Below are 16,228 nucleotides of genomic sequence, written 5' to 3'. Positions count from 1 at the left end.
GAGAATGAGAGAGATAGATAGAAAGATGATGGAGATATAGATAGATCGAAAAAGAAAATGAATGAATGTGAGGAAGGGAGTGTGAGAAAGATAACTAAAGAAAGGTATTTATATAGAAATAGAAATAGTGGTAGAGAATGAGAAAGAAATTAAGTGAGAGTGGTTTAACTGTTACGTCACAGCATATTGATTGTCGTCTCCCAAGCATTGTTTCATCATGGTCATGGGTGATATCTCATGAGTGATGGATAAGGTCAGCTGGTCCTATCACTGTAACGTCTGAGTCTGATCTTTCTCAAGCCGGGCTTTTGCTATATTTTTAACAGTTGTGATATTTTTTGTGGGTGAGACGATTAATACGTGTAAAGGGTATCGTGATGAAATGAGAGCCGCGGTAGACGGAAATGAGATCATTCTGGGTGAATCACCCGGTGTTTTGAAGGGGAACATTCACCTCGTCGTCAATCGATATTTTGACGGGTCCGTCCGAAAGAGCCGAGTCGGCTATTCAAAATATGAAGTCGAGGACGTGGAAAAACCCCTGACCGATGGAGGAAGTTGTGAGCGGCACGAAAAAATCACCGTCGAGATGCCGTCGGAGACTGCAAGGATTGAGCCATTTTTTGGGAAGGAACAAACGAATCGGCTGCCTGCCCATGCCGAATAACGACAGCGTCGAAAAGATATCCTCGAGCCAAGAGGGCGACCTCGAAATTAAAGGGGTCCTGCCCAAAAAAGAACGGGACCGCTCGTCATCCAAGGAGGCGGCACCAGACCAGAACAACCAGACAAGCACTAACGTCTCACTTTGCTGCGCTATCACGGAAAACTCCCGGACTCCGGTTCACGTCCAGGCCAGGTCCAGGGCGGAGAGAAATCACGACATGAACAACATTGTCATGAATACAGATTCTCACAACAACGGCTCTGATGAAATTAAGTACGTAAGTAACAATACAGTCGGATACAAAAAATACACGACGTCGAACAATGATGACTTTCAATGTTAAAAATTGACGAAAGAAAAATTGGACACAATACACAAAAATACGCTCTTATTTTTTTATTCAGATTTTAGATTTGCAAAATAGCATTTTTTCTCAATTTTTGTAAGAATAAAGTCATAATCATGTTTTATTAAACTTTATATCATAATCTTAAGAATGACAATCCACTTATTAGATCTTCGCTTTCTCAAGGAGCTCCCAATCCATTGCAGTTGCTCTCTAGTTCAACATAATGAGTTCTTGGCATCCTGCCTTATGTCGTCCAACTATCATAGCTTTGGACATCAATTACCATGTAAATTTTCATGTGGAAAGAAGTTCGTCGCTATTTCCTTGCTGCATGACCTGCCCATCTGAGCCTTGATAGCCCTATAAACCTGATTACGTCAAATTGTGCCTCTGTTCCCATTGGTCAGTCACTAACTAACATACAATGAAGAATTTTTCTTTCAGAGCTAGGTATTCCTTGTGTCTATTTTAGAAAGTGATAATCCTTACATGGGCACCCTCAACACGACACACAAGAATGGCGCAATTACACAGAAAACAAACACTTTGAGCCCTGAAGATGATCTCAATAAAGATCGAAACGTTGGCACGATAAAGAAAATGTTTTTCTGAAACCTACATCACACCAGACCGCATCTCACGATCTCTGAATAATAATCCTTAGACCTGGCAACTACAAGGCCCAAAACTTTAACTTTGTCATTTTCATAAGGTGACACTTTTCTTTTGCTTAACTAGTGCAAAGTCTTTACTTGCAGAAGTTATGCTGTTTTGTAAGTAATCTGACGTGATATAGTCGGCAGCTCCAGTGGATATAGCTATGTCAGTTCAGCCCCAATACTTTCAGTTTCTAAATCTAAACCACTGACCTATCACATTCTTAAATACATTTTTTCCTAATTTATACCAGGGGACATGCTAGTGAACCTGGGTTCAAATCTCAGCACACTGCATGGTTTTTTATATTTCACTATTGGCTAATAAATACATACAATTTCAATTAATTATTCTTTTTATTTAAGGTCTTGGTTGAGATGAAAAAGTTTAGTGTCACGAGCAGGATTCGAAGGTCATGGGTTTGAATCCCGCTTGTGATTCTAACTTTTTCATCTCAACCTTACAGGAAAAGAATAATTAATTAAAATAATTAATACGGTCAATTAGACCACTAAACAAAATAAATTAAAATACATACAATGTTACATACACAAAATGAAATAGTCTTCACTATAGACTATAGATAGTTTTGATTTTTTATTTATTTTATTTATTTTTATTTTTTTAGTTTTTAAGCGGTAATTTGATTTATTATGGAACCCTTATAAATTAGATATAAGATAGATATAGACTATAGATAGTTTTATTTTTAATTTTTATTTTTAATTTTTTTTATTTATATTTATTTTTTTAGTTTTTAAGCGGTAATTTGATTTATTATGGAACCCTTATAAATTATAACGATAGTTGGAAAAAGCACTTTTTCCTATAAGCCCACTTCGGTGCCTCTCTGTGCTCCTCTTTTGGAATGAAAATCGTCTTACCGAAGTGGCTGTATCATAACCTTGCTAATACTTCACATTCACAAAGGATGCTTTCGATGTAGCTGGTTCCTCATGACAGAGTCGGTATGTTTCTGTCTCTGCTCTGCCCTTCTTTATGTGGTAGTTGAAAGGGCAGTGGCTGGTATATAGAGGCCTATAATTTCCTCAAATCCTGCCTGCTGAGTTCTTTTTTGAGAAAGTTATAAATCTCTTAGCTTGCCTCATACTTGTGCTTTTGACCAAGGCTTGAGTTTTTCTTTCTCAAGCTATTTTTACAGTTTGGAGTTGAAAGCGTAAACATTTAATGCTTTATAGATGCCTGACTGTCTGATAGTATGCAAATCTGTGCATCTTTAATATTTTTCTTTATTAATTACTGTGAACAGAGTTTTATTGCATGAACCTCAGCTTTGAAAATTGTTGAGATTAATCTAAGGGTCTTTGGTAAGATTTAGTTTTTTTATCATACACCTATTCTCTCTGTTCCATCTGTGTACCTTTTAGGTACCTCCTGAAACTTGAGACTGTTATTTCAATTACAGGATAAAAAAAAATTTATTGTTTTTGAACGAAACTAGCAAATTTTCTGTTTAGTTTTGACCATTTATGGCTTATCGATTTTATTGCTTTAAAAGGAAAAGAAATAAATCTCTAAAATGACAGAACCTAAGTAATACAGATTCACTTAGCTTCTCAATTCTGTAAGCGCCGAACTGCACATACTTTTCATCTCCTATATCTTGGCCATAGACCATATATTTGTTTTTTTGAGGGGTTCACAGCTAGCCCAAGTCTTCAGGTCATTATCTCCAAAGATAAAAAAGCTTCTTCTACCCCTTAATGAGGAACATCGACTAGTCTATTAAATTCAGTTCCTGTGGTTTGAGCGTCTCAATCACAGATTGCTTTCTCTAATAGACATGCTAATCCATGCTCTCTTCCTGTCTGGAAGCCCTCAGACATCTCTTGTATGCGGCCATTATATTCCACATTAGCTATAGTTAGTTAGTCAGTCTTACAAGTTTAATTTGGATTCGTAAGTACTTCATCGCCTAATATAGCAATCTCAGGTAACACAGTGTGTGTCATTCACTGATTTAAAATCCATAAGTTGATGGTTTTTAATTTCAAGAACTTCTCTGCCAATCTGGCAAGACATCGAGGAGTGTTGGTGGCCGCATTTTTTCCCCAAAAATATCAGCGCTTCGAGGATTCATACAACCTCATAATTGAAATATCCTCATAAAAAATAATAAGTAATAATTCATGAACTGAGAGTGTTTGACTAGTTTCTCTTTTTCATTTGTAATAATTACAGGTAACAAACCATTTCTATTTTCACTACTCTCCAACTGGGTTCAAGCCTTATTATTATTATTATTATTATTATTATTATTATTGCCACCTAAGAGCACCATAAAATGGTAAAATTCGGTGTTTTAGGTGATTTTTCGTCTAGTTTTATCTCCTAATTTTTGGGCTCTCGATTTCAAATCTTTAATGTGTGTTTAAACATAATTTTGTCCACTATTTCATTACTATTTTTTGTGTGTAAGAATATTTTTTGTCCTTAAATAATTTTAATTTAATGCCTTTATATAGTTTGAATTTAGACTATTGAATATTGAATTTTTGTTTTTTAGCTTTATAACAAAACAAAATTATCTTGTTGTTTTATTATATTTATTATCAAAAGGTTTTCATCTTTTGGTACTTTTTGTTTTAGTACTTCACCAGCTACCGGATTTTCGCTTAATTCATCATTTAATAATAAGCTTCCTCCTAATGGGCTTATTGCACCGAAAGAAAATCCCAAGTTGGTCGTCGAGCCTTCCATGACTCAGTCGCACGTTCAGCAAATGGCAAAGGCTAAAAGATCGCACCGGAGATCGTTCAGTTTGAGCAAAAGTATTTTTTCATCGGCGGAGAAAACCGGTGAAAAGAATAACTCGCTGTCATCGACTCCTGGGCCGTCTCCAGAAGGTTCCCCCTTGTTGACTGCACACTCGAGTAATATAAATAAGTGTCTCCTTTCAAGACAATCGGTGGATAACATAGTGATATCGTCAAGTACATCTTCTCCTCTTTCAACAAGGAGCAATCCTCCAAATGACGATGTCAAGAAGAAGAAAACTCGCCCAGCTTCTCTCATAGTACTATCACGCAAAGACAAGGGCGAGCCTTCAAGAACAGCTTCTATGGACAGTTTAGCGAGGCAGTCACTTCTTGCAGCCCAAGTGCTTCACCTTATACCATCAAACAAAGCTCGTGAAAGGTAATCAATATTAATAAAAATATATAATTTGATTATCATTCAATTGGCATGAATTTGTAAATCTAATTTTATCACTAAATGTTATTGGAAACAGTTTAGTGCATAGGTGGAAATAGAAGACAAGAAAAATCAAGGAAAAAGAAGTCTTAACATTTTTTACACGTCAAATATAAAACAATCAAGAAGATTGAAGTTTAAATAATAATTACATAATAAACATTGAAATGTTTTGGTTGTTATTATTCACTTACAAGTCACAAGTATAAAAAAGTCAATATGATTATTGATCTTAGATAATGACCACTCAGAAAGTTCATCTAACAATTCTGGCTAGTATTTAAAACTCAAAAATGACATTTTATTACATATATAACTAACATTGTCTAACATCTGGGCCACATTGTATGATTACTGTTATTTAATTAGTTATCTGTTCATTATTAATTATTGTTTCCAATTTTTATTCAAAGACAGTTGTGAAGAAAAATTGTGTTCAGCTGAACCTTGTGGGTTCAAACCCTGCTCATGACACTTTTCTCAGCCGTCATTGCATAAAAATTGGAAATAATGACTAATGTTATTAGGCCGAGGTAGGATGGGGAACCATGGTAACCGAGTGAATAGTGTGTCAGGCTCTCAGCTTGTATGAACCTTGTTCATAGGTTCAATTCCTACCGTCACCTGTCACCGCTGGAATGTTTGACCTGTTTCCCACAACCCAAAAATATGATATATACTTTGTATGTACTCTGGCTGATATAAAAAACATAAGGCCGTTAAAAAATAATAATAATGATAATAAATAAAATGCTATCAAGCCACAGTTAGTTTAAAATTCTCTTTTAATTTATCAAAATTTACATTGAAGTAAATTGCTGCATTAGATAAAATATTTTCCACTATTCCCTCATGTATGTCCAATAAATTTTGCAAAATGTTATTGAAATAATGTTCATACTGATCTAACTTTCCAGGATAATGGGATGCAGATAGAAACTTAAGTGTTTCAAATTGCAAGATACTAATCAATGTAAATTTTCTACAAGGTTTTTTGACCCAGAACGAAAAAGAAAATTTTTGCAAAAATTTCCTCAAATAACATCGATTAACAGGATGCTCTGGATATAACTCATTAAAGCACGATTCAGCCTTGTGCAAATTTTGGTCCTTTTTCCCTCCAATCACCTCCAGTTTTTCTTGAAATGTACCAGACATTTTTACAATTTGTATAACGAGTCAAAGAAGATAAACTTTAGTGTGATGGTTTTTAAGATAAATGTTAACTATGTACTATGTACTAAAATCAAAGCTCAACAAATCAATTTTTATTTGTTTTTCAAACATTAATTTCTTGAAGTTTGTGGATGGAAATTTGCATCAGGCTGAATCACGCTTTAATGAGCTACAGACAATCCTGTTAATTGATGTCATTTGAGGAAATTGTTGCAAAATTTTTCTATCGGTACCATGAGCAAGTAATTCACTATCAACTAAAATGGTAAATAAGTGAATGGGTTATTGGTTGAAGAAATTGAAAAATTCAGTTTATGCGAAAAACTTTTTGGAAAACATTACTTGCAAATAACTTGAGGATGGTTGCTCAAAATTAAAAACAGTTTGTACTATCGAATTCAACACCAAAAAAAATAAATCTTTAAGAATTATTTATTGAGTACCTAACCATTTGAAAAAAATTAACTTGCATACCCATTATCAGAGAGTTTGATCAAAATTATTTGTTTCGTGAGAAACTAGAAAAAAAAATAAAAGTTTACGTTTCTCGGGATTTCTATAACACCCCAATATAAATGTAAAAAATATAGATGGGGACAGAAGTTAAACTCACCCTACATTCTTTTTGCTAAAAGTATCACAAATACATACTTTAAACAAATTAAAATTAAATTCTTTCCAATTTTTATTTTGAGATAAAAATGGTCTTCTTGCAAAAACTATCAAAGATAATAGTGTTAAGGAATAAGAATAGGAAAATGATTCAACAATTTGCAACCAGAAGAGAGAGAAAGAGACCTGAACTCTCTGTTCACCTCCCCTTTTTTTTCAACCCTGATGTTCCGACTTCGACCATCTATAAAGTGTTGAGGACCATGGTGGTTGTTTAGAAACCTAAGGTGTTAAGGTGATTCTGGTATTTGAAGGCAAAAACAACTAATATAAATTTTAAAAAAAATGAAAAATGAGATTTCAGAAAGAATCATATGAAAGATTATGTGTTAAGGGATAAGAATAGGAGAGTAACTCACCAATTTTCAACAAGAAGGAGAAGAAAGATCTGAGCTTTTTCACCTATCCTTTTATATGGCTCCGATGTTCGACCATGTCCACCTTTAAATCAATGGACCTACACTAATTGTACATTGCTGTCATGATTCATAAATTTAAAAGAAAACCAGAAAAAAAGTATGCATAATTTTCCAATTACCATTACATGAGTCAATTCATAAAAAGTAATCACAGTACATACTATAAAATGTCTTGTGGACCATGGTGGCCAAGTAGTTAATGCATCAGACTCTAATATTTGCCATGCTAGCAGTTCTGGGTTTCAATCTCGACATTACCTTAGGAAGTTTAATTGAAAATTAAAGTGGTCTAACTTCTTGCCCCCAAAATGGACAGTTGGAACCCTCTTTAATGTCAGGAATTATTTTGTGCCGAAAGTGAAAAAAGTATTTAACAAAAATTTGCCTGTTTAAGTAATAAAACTTACTTTAAAAGAGAGAATTAGAAAGTATGTCTGGTTTGATGGAAGCTGTTATAATTCCCAGTGTGTCCTCACATTATTTATTTTATTTTCCAACTTTAATCTTAGTATCACTTTACAAATATTACGGTTAATGAATTTCGAATGACAGATATTTTTTTTAATTAGTACATTTTTTAAAATCTTTTGTGGCCAAAAAGGGAAGATGGTGGGGTCGTACATGTGATTTTGAAATTTTAATATTTCTATTTTTTAATAAAGCATTTATTAGTTTTCAGTGCAAACTACTATTACTCCTGCTTTACTTTAAATTTTAATGTACAGTTTAACATTTGTAACTATAATAGTGCTATCTATTTATTTGAAAAGTAATTAATTAATAATCAAGTTTATTTTGTTTTCTTTAAATTTAACCTTCTTATTTGTTTTTATTTATTTTTTTGAAAATAGTGTTTTATTTGTAAAATTTTGTATGTTCCTTTTTGAAAGTCTTTGAGTAGCTTAAAGTAAAAATTTTAGTATGCAGGCAAAAATTGAGCTAAAAACAACAATTTTCAGAAATTGGTATATTTGTAATCTATTTTAAAAATGTAGCTGGGTTTTGTGTAATTATTGACAATTAATGTAATTGATTAAAGTTGTAATGTAAAATTCCTTGCACAGTTGTATGTGTGTTTAGGAATTTTCTGTGTGGTCGAATCGCTGCTAACTCTCTTCTTGGTAATGTTGAGTTAGAGAGAGTGTTACCACAGAGAGAAGTTAGGATATATGTCGCTACTTGGAATATGAATGGCCAGGTTAGTTTGTGTGTGAAAGGCTATTAATACCAACCATGTTTAGATTTTAGAAGAAAAAAACTACTTTGGGCATGAATTAGAGTTGGCATTTAGAAATAGATATACCATCCGAAAACACTATTGGTTCAGTGCACCTAAGATAATTGGATGCTTACTTAGGCACACAACAGAATGTATTGGCTTGTAGAATTCCTGCCATATTATTTTTATTTGGATTTTTATGAATTGTAATAATTCACCTTAATAACCCACTACCTTTATTTTGTACACTATCACTTAGAATTAGCAAAATTCCATTTTTACCATTATTGTTTTGTTTTTAATTCTTCACCTTATTCAACAGTTTTTTAAATGTTTAAATTAGCTTAAATTAATAACATATTAAAACGTATATGTACATGTACTAGCTTATTTTAGTAACATTGAGTGTCTTGACAAAAATGATCTTTTACCAATTATATACAGGGTACATCAGAATTCCATAATTACACTAGCACATTATTATAGACTACTTAGAAAACTATTTGACACCATATCACTACAGAACACCTCATTTATACATCAGTGTTCAGTGGTTGGTTCAACCAAGCGTTCGTGCCAAAAGAATCCTCTAGTCCAAAATTTTTCAGTGCAAGCTTACTACTTTGTATCTAACCACCAAGAAGGTGATACAGATGCCTTCATAAAACCCTAGACCCTCATCTCAACCCCCTAGTCAAGTTCAACCCGAACCTTTCCCAACAGTCCTCTAAGATGCCTTAAGTGGCTTCAAGATTTCTTCCCTAGTGAGGGAAGTGAATAGAGTTGTGATAGGAGTAGAATTAATGGATTGCATCTTCATTCTTATACTCATAAATACAACAAAGTTGCTTGTAGTGCTCTAGCACTGTTGTAACATAATAATAAAACAAACAGAAAAGTTTTCTAAAGTTTTAAAATGAAATAATTTATTATGATTTACATTGCTTGGGAATTCTGAGACCCCATGTATTTCGTTTAAGTTGCATCCAGACCTTAAAGAAATTTGTAACAACAGTTTGAAAAATATTAATTTATAATTTGAGGGGGAGGGGGGAATTCAATTTAAGAATAAATTTTAATTCATCATGTATCAATCATAAAGTATGAATTAGTGATGGTGAATAGTAAATTCATTCTACTGTTTTACATAGAAAATTTTTAACCTAATTAAAACATGTACACTGACTTGGAACCATTTAATTTGATAAACTTTTCTCTTTTTTTTCTTATAAGTGCATGTTTAGTTGCGTCCTTTTAAATTGTTTGAAAAAATTGTCTAGTTGTTTGTAACACAGCACTCGATGTTTCTGGTGTGACAAACAACATTTGACCTGACCCTACAATTCCTACAAACACATTTTTATTTGTTTAATAGAGCATTTATTTAAGAATAAAAAAAGCTCTCAATTTTGAAAATGAATTGGTTTTAGTATATTTAGTGTAAATAGGCTTGCATTAATTTTTATGTAATTTTGAAAAACCTGCGGTTCGAATGTTTCTGGTCATTCAAATCTGCCTATCCTCACTGTTTTATTCTGTCCGATACGTTTTGACATTTCACCATCTTCACTGGGATTTTTGTCTTTCCCCTGCAAAATGTTGAAATGTACCTACCAGCCAGAAGTAACAAGAATAGTTAGATTATGATGACGGAACCTATGAACCTACAGGTTCATCATCCCACAGATCTCAAGAAATCTCACAATTCTTAAAAGTTTTGTATTTCTCAAATAAGACATCTTGTTTTTAAATAATTATTTATTCATTTATTACATTTTATTACTTGTTTGTTTTTAACTAAAATATAATAAAAATACAATGGATTAAGAATGGTGACATTTGTGTCCTCTTTTTTATATAAATTTTTATTGTATGATAAATGACTGTTTTTATTTCAGGCATTTTTATTTATATTTTCTTCCAATTGTTTGTTGGTTTTCAATAGTTTTTCCTATTGTTTTATAATATAAAATAAATGTTATAATATATCTTAACACTTTTCAGATATCTCACTTAATCTATTTATATTATTTTTTGATGATGATATATTATTTTTTTATTTTTTCAGAATTGCTTGTTTCGTTGCAATTCATTTGCACATTGCTAGAAGTTGAATATTTTTTATATTGTGGCATTGGCATAGAATAGATTTTAAAAAATTAATGATTACAAGAAGCCATCATATTTAAAATTTGTACGGCACTTTCAAAACATTAGCTGCTTACGCACCCTTTTCTGTATTTTTTTGGATATTTTTGTGAGCTTTGTGGAACTGTCAAACAACTATGCGACCTTGTTAAATGTCAACACTTTGTAAACATTTGTTTTTAAACATTATTTTCTTATGAGGCAATTTATATTTTGGCCTTTTTTGTTAAAAACATAATAATGTGAAAATAATTAGGGGAAATGATTTATGTATCACAAAAAAAATAGTTTAGATTAAAATTAAATCATAATTAATTATTTTGGATTTAGTTAATTTTCTGTCATCGATTAAAGACAGGCATTAGGCAAATTTAAATTTTACTTACAACGTTTTGTTTTTAACTATCACCGTCACAATGTTCCTCGACTTTTTCAATCTTATATTAAAATATTTAAATAGCCATTTTTAATATTCATGAATGTGATTCTGCATTAAAAGTTTTATACGGAAACCAAATATTCAGAATTGTTAAATTGATTAACAATGTGTTAATTATATATAAAAATAAATTAAATGTATACATAATTTAACTTGTAATGTTTTTATTTTATTGTTTATTTATTTATTTTTTTCATTTTATTGTTCCATCTTGTTCTGAACTTGCATGTCTTGGACGACAAAATTATATAAGAAATTCATTCAACTTTTAGAAATATTTGTATCATAGATTTTTGCAAGTCGATTGTTTTCTCCTTTACTTTCTTTGTTTTTTCTTGCTGTTTTTTAGGCTCCGCCACAAGGTTTAAATTCGCTTTTATTGCCAGAAGGAGTGCCTCACGTCCCTGACATTGTTGTTGTCGGAACTCAAGAAAGCTACCCCGAGAAAGGTCAGTGGGAAGTGACTCTTCAGGAAACTTTAGGACCGTCGCACGTCCTTTTCCACTCGTCCAGCTTTGGGACCTTACACATTGCGATCTTTCTTCGCAGGGATCTCATATGGTTTTGTTCAGGTATTCGGATAATGATAATGCTTTACCATTTTGATGAGTAAAAAACCAACTTTGATTCAGTTGCCGATGAAGCCACTTATAGTGTAAGGCCTGGGACTGCATTCAGGACAAAAGGAGCAATAGCCGTCGCGTTCTATCTCTTTGGAACAACGTTTTTATTCCTTACATGCCATCTCACAGCTCATCAAGATAAGGTTAAAGAAAGGCTTCAAGATATAAGAAGGATAGTCAAAGCTCTTGAATTGCCAAATAGACTCACGTGCAGGCATAAAAATAAAGGTAAATAAACACAACAAATGTATTAATTGAATTTAACATTCAATTTTTGTTGCAAAGATGTTACAGACAATTTCGACTATGTTTTCTGGAGTGGAGACTTAAACTTCAGACTCACCAGACCGAGGGAAGAAGTTATAGACTGGGTCTCGCAGAAAACTTTTCCATTGTCAGAACCTGCACAGTGTACTCCTGGAGACCAATTAACAGACAGTATAGTCGACGGTAAGAAGCTACTTTTAATATGCAATAAATTAATAAACTGCTATAAAACACGTGTTATATCAATAATTTTTTTTTTAAATTTATTTTTAAGTAAAATGATGGGAATGTAAATAAAAATAAAGATTTTTCAAAAAGCACACTTCACTTTTATATTTTTTTATGATCTATTCTTTCTCACATTTTGCACATTTGTAGGATTTTCTTAATTTTTAAATGTAACGTTTTTCATGATGGTGCAAGTTTAGAATTAATTCAATTAATTATTCTTTTTGCCCAAAGTCTTCTAATTGAAATAATTAATATGATCAATTATGACTGCTAAACTTGTATTGATTAATATTTAGAATTAATATTGATTACTGGCTGATCTTTCCCTTCAAAGTCCATTATTTTACAAGTTTTACCAATTTTCAGGTAGTATTTTAAAGGGTTTTGAAGAAGGCCCTTTAACATTTGCTCCGACTTACAAGTATGATCCAGGCTCTATGAATTTTGACACATCAAACAAACAGAGGGTGCCTTCATATACGGATCGTATTTTGTACAAGACAAAAAGAATTGGATCTGAAAATGCAGTCGAGTGTTTAGCTTACAGTTCCGTGCCTTCGGTTTGCACTTCAGATCATAAACCGGTCTGGGGTTTGTATAGATGTCCGATAAGACCAGGAATTGATACGTAAGTCATTAAACCGTTATTATTTATAAGATTATTTACCGATATTTTTTTTTTTAATTTTAGCATACCGTTAAATGCAGGATTGTTTAATAGAGAGATATATCTTGAAGCGATAAAGCGGCGAGCTTCTGCTTTAGATCAACAGGATTCTACTTCTGCAGTCTGTTCTATACAGTAGCCTTTTTGTTAATAAATGTTAAAGTTAATCTTGAATCGAAGATATATTTTTTAAAATCGAAAATAAAGGCTGACAGTTGTTTTAGCTTTTGAAAAAAAAATCTTTATGGTAAATCCAAATTTTAATACAATATCTATATAATATATTCTTGTCAGTTTAACTTCGAACATTCTTAAACCTCTTGGAAACTCAATATTACACTAAGGAAAACAAAAAGCAATATATTTATTTGTAAATTAATTTTAACTAAGTTTATTTTTTTAAATGGTTATTAATTAATTTTAAATAAAATCCATATGTTTAATACAACAAATTTTTAGTTTACCAGCTGATGGCATAATATTGAGATCCTATTTCATTCCGATGTTTTGCTCATTGTATTAATATATATAAATGGCCCTATCAATTGTATCCAGCTATTTTTAATTGTTTATTTTTGTTAGTCCAGTTTTTTATAGTTTTTCCGTATTGGGTTTGTTTGTTGTTTTGATTATTTTTATGTGTGTTTAAATGTAAAACCTTATTACATTTATTTATTCAATTTTAAGAATCACAATTTAAATAAAATCATTGGAAAGTTTGAATTTAAAAAAAAATGACCTAAGCTTTCTTTTCCACTTTATATATACAATTTTTTTCTGGTAGGTTTGCCCATTTATAAAAAGTGACAAAAAACAGATTATTTTCTCTCTATATAATAAAAATCCAAATTTTAATATGTCAAAGTACGCATTATTATTCAAATTTAAGGTACAATAAGAATTGAATGAAGTATTTTCGTGATTTTAGAAATGTACTCTTTTTAAAAATGTCCTCAATGGGAAATTTTCCATTCATTGTAACACACAATCGATACAAACTTACAATGTTTATTCTGACATGTCGGGAATTTTTTTTTTTTTTTTTGTAAGTTAAGTATACAACCCTTTTAATAATATTTGGTTCAGTCTGCACATAATATTTTCCATGAAGTTTATTAAAAAAAAAATAGACCGCTGACTCAAAGAAAAAAAGTGTGAATTGGAGGAATTAAGGAAAATAATATGCTTCCAAGTGTTAATTAAACATGACCAGATATTATAAGGGACCATTTATACCTTAATTTATTTCCTTTATATTAATTTTTGTTTTAAATTTTGCTCATGACATGAAAAATTAATATTTTAATGTATTATTTTATTTACAAAATTTGTCAATACTATATTCATTTTTACAATAAAATACTGTTATTCACGCCTTTGTATTTCGTTACCATTTAAAAATTCTAAACAGTAGGATTTAGAAGAACGTTTAAATCAAATTAAAATACTTTCTATTGAAAATTGCTATTTTTGCCTACTACCCATTGGCTGTCCTGGACCAAGAGACAAACAATACAGACCACTTTACACATTTTTCAATTAAAAAGCCATATGCTTTGCCTGGGATTCAAACCCAGGACCATTAGGGTAGTAAATGCGAGTTGGTCACTTTAACCACACGGCCAACACAGTAGTTTTTAGTGACCGATTGTTTAATAATTTATTTGATTCGTGAGGACCGGTCAATAGTGAGGTAGTTTAGAAAAACACTTTTTCATTTTTTGCTGATGTTTCATCCTTTATTCGGGTCATCTTCAGGGCCTGTGTGAATTACAAAACACGTTGATTGGAAAAAATACAATACAGATATAAATATAAACTTCGAAAGAAGTAAATATGAAGTCACGGGTGTTTTAAAGGAAACTATTATAATAGAAAGTTAAAACATAAATACATAATATTTTCTTATTTTTCAGTTTTCCCCTTTTGTAGTTGTACGGTTTGTCCCCTTTTTCACTTAAACCTTCAACTATTGTTTGACACAAAGTTAAAGTTGGTTTTATGTTCAGCTCCAGGGATATTGGCAGTCATTTCAGCTCCAAGCTCTTATGAGTAATAAAGTTAAATATATATTTGTACGCCTCGTTCTTTATTATTTTTCCTGTTTCTCCATTACCAGAAAACAAACTATGAAATAATCAAAATCATAGTCTACAGGGTAATCCCACTGCAATACATTCAAACTAAAAAAGGCAAACACAACAGACATTTACTCTAAAAAAAACAAAAAAAAACATTAATTATATAAGACTATAAACAGTTGAAGTAGCCTATTTATTTTTGAAAATTTGATCAGGAAACAAACTCGCTGATGTGCTCTGGATTGTTATTACTTTAGCCTCCTATTAAAACAAGCCATGACACCCTTACATTATTACACCGAGCAACCTTGGTATGTTGAATACACATGAGTTTTTAAGTTATTGAATAATTTATTGGATAAGTAATAATATAAATATGTACAAATAAAATAATATAAATAAATACAAATTATAAATAATAATTTATTGGATAAGATGTTTTTTTAAGAAGCAATAAACTTTTGCAAAAAACTTCAAAAGTAAAAGTAAATTCACAATCTTACACAGCCCTACTCTTCTCTTAGAAATAAATATAATATTAAAATCTTGAAGAATATTTGAAGGAATAATATGAGTAGAAAAGTTACATCAAAATGTCAATTTACAAATTTTTGATCCAATTAGATTTTGAATACAAATAAAATTATGACCAAGAAAAATCAGTCATGAGATGGAAGATAGCCCTTCTGTTGACAGTTCAGAACTTTTCAGAACTCCAGCCACGAGCAATAAACCAAGAAAAGCTTTGATCTCCAGTAGATAGTAGAAAGTATGATGGTTTGGTCATGAACTTCTGACTTCAGAGTATGTTTTTAGGAGTTCTTGCATACACACTGGTGGCAGGTTTATCAAGAGCATAGCATTTCTCCATCTTAACCAAAAATAAAATTAATTTATTTCTCTGCATTCTCCATGGGCTTTATCATAATAAGTAGAAAAGTCCTCAGATATATGTACAGGGATTCAAAAAGTTTTTGTCATCTACCGCATTATCATCATTTGATAGAATTTCATCTTATTATTCACTGCATGAATTGTCTAGTTCTTCTTCTAGTTCATCTTCTTCTTTCTTATGCAACTGACAATCCAACTCGGCTCTGATCTCTTAATCTGTAATAAAACGGTCAGTCATGTTTAAAGACAAAAAAAAATACAAAAGGGAAAAAAAATTCTAACATAAGATACACCTGGGTCATTATGAGTCATAATAAGACATCACAAAAAATAACCTAATAAGTTGTGTATAATATGCATTGGAAAACTTACCTGTTCACTTTGGCAATTTCAGGACAACTGACTAGAGGGTAGTAGGGCCCTTCTGTTCACAATTTGCATAGTGTGATGATTCAGACTAAGATCTGGATGGTGTTGGATGAGGATTATTCATTTTTATTGCT

General features: G+C 31.5%; 1 protein-coding gene across 2 annotated transcripts; it reads left to right on the top strand.

Moving 5' to 3' along the window:
• Positions 1 to 174: 174 nt before the first annotated feature.
• LOC106669852 (inositol polyphosphate 5-phosphatase E) lies at positions 175 to 13,129 on the top strand. Of its 2 annotated transcripts, none has more exons than XM_014399663.2 (8): positions 175 to 940; positions 4,284 to 4,832; positions 8,237 to 8,354; positions 11,312 to 11,534; positions 11,595 to 11,813; positions 11,871 to 12,035; positions 12,450 to 12,711; positions 12,775 to 13,129. In XM_014399663.2, the coding sequence occupies exons 1-8, from the start codon at positions 549 to 551 to the stop codon at positions 12,887 to 12,889; spliced, it is 2,043 nt and encodes a 680-aa protein (XP_014255149.1). In that variant the 5' UTR covers positions 175 to 548; the 3' UTR covers positions 12,890 to 13,129. The 2 variants fall into 2 exon arrangements, with proteins under 2 accessions (XP_014255149.1, XP_014255150.1); XM_014399664.2 differs by having other exon boundaries at positions 847 to 944.
• The last annotated feature ends 3,099 nt before the right edge of the window (positions 13,130 to 16,228 follow it).

The sequence above is a fragment of the Cimex lectularius genome, unplaced genomic scaffold, assembly GCF_000648675.2.
Source record: "Cimex lectularius strain Harlan isolate CLEC.00 unplaced genomic scaffold, Clec_2.1 scaffold76, whole genome shotgun sequence".
NCBI classification, from domain to species: Eukaryota; Metazoa; Arthropoda; class Insecta; order Hemiptera; family Cimicidae; genus Cimex; species Cimex lectularius.
Note: the sequence above shows the minus strand (reverse complement) of the source record. Positions and strands in the feature narration are given on the sequence as shown.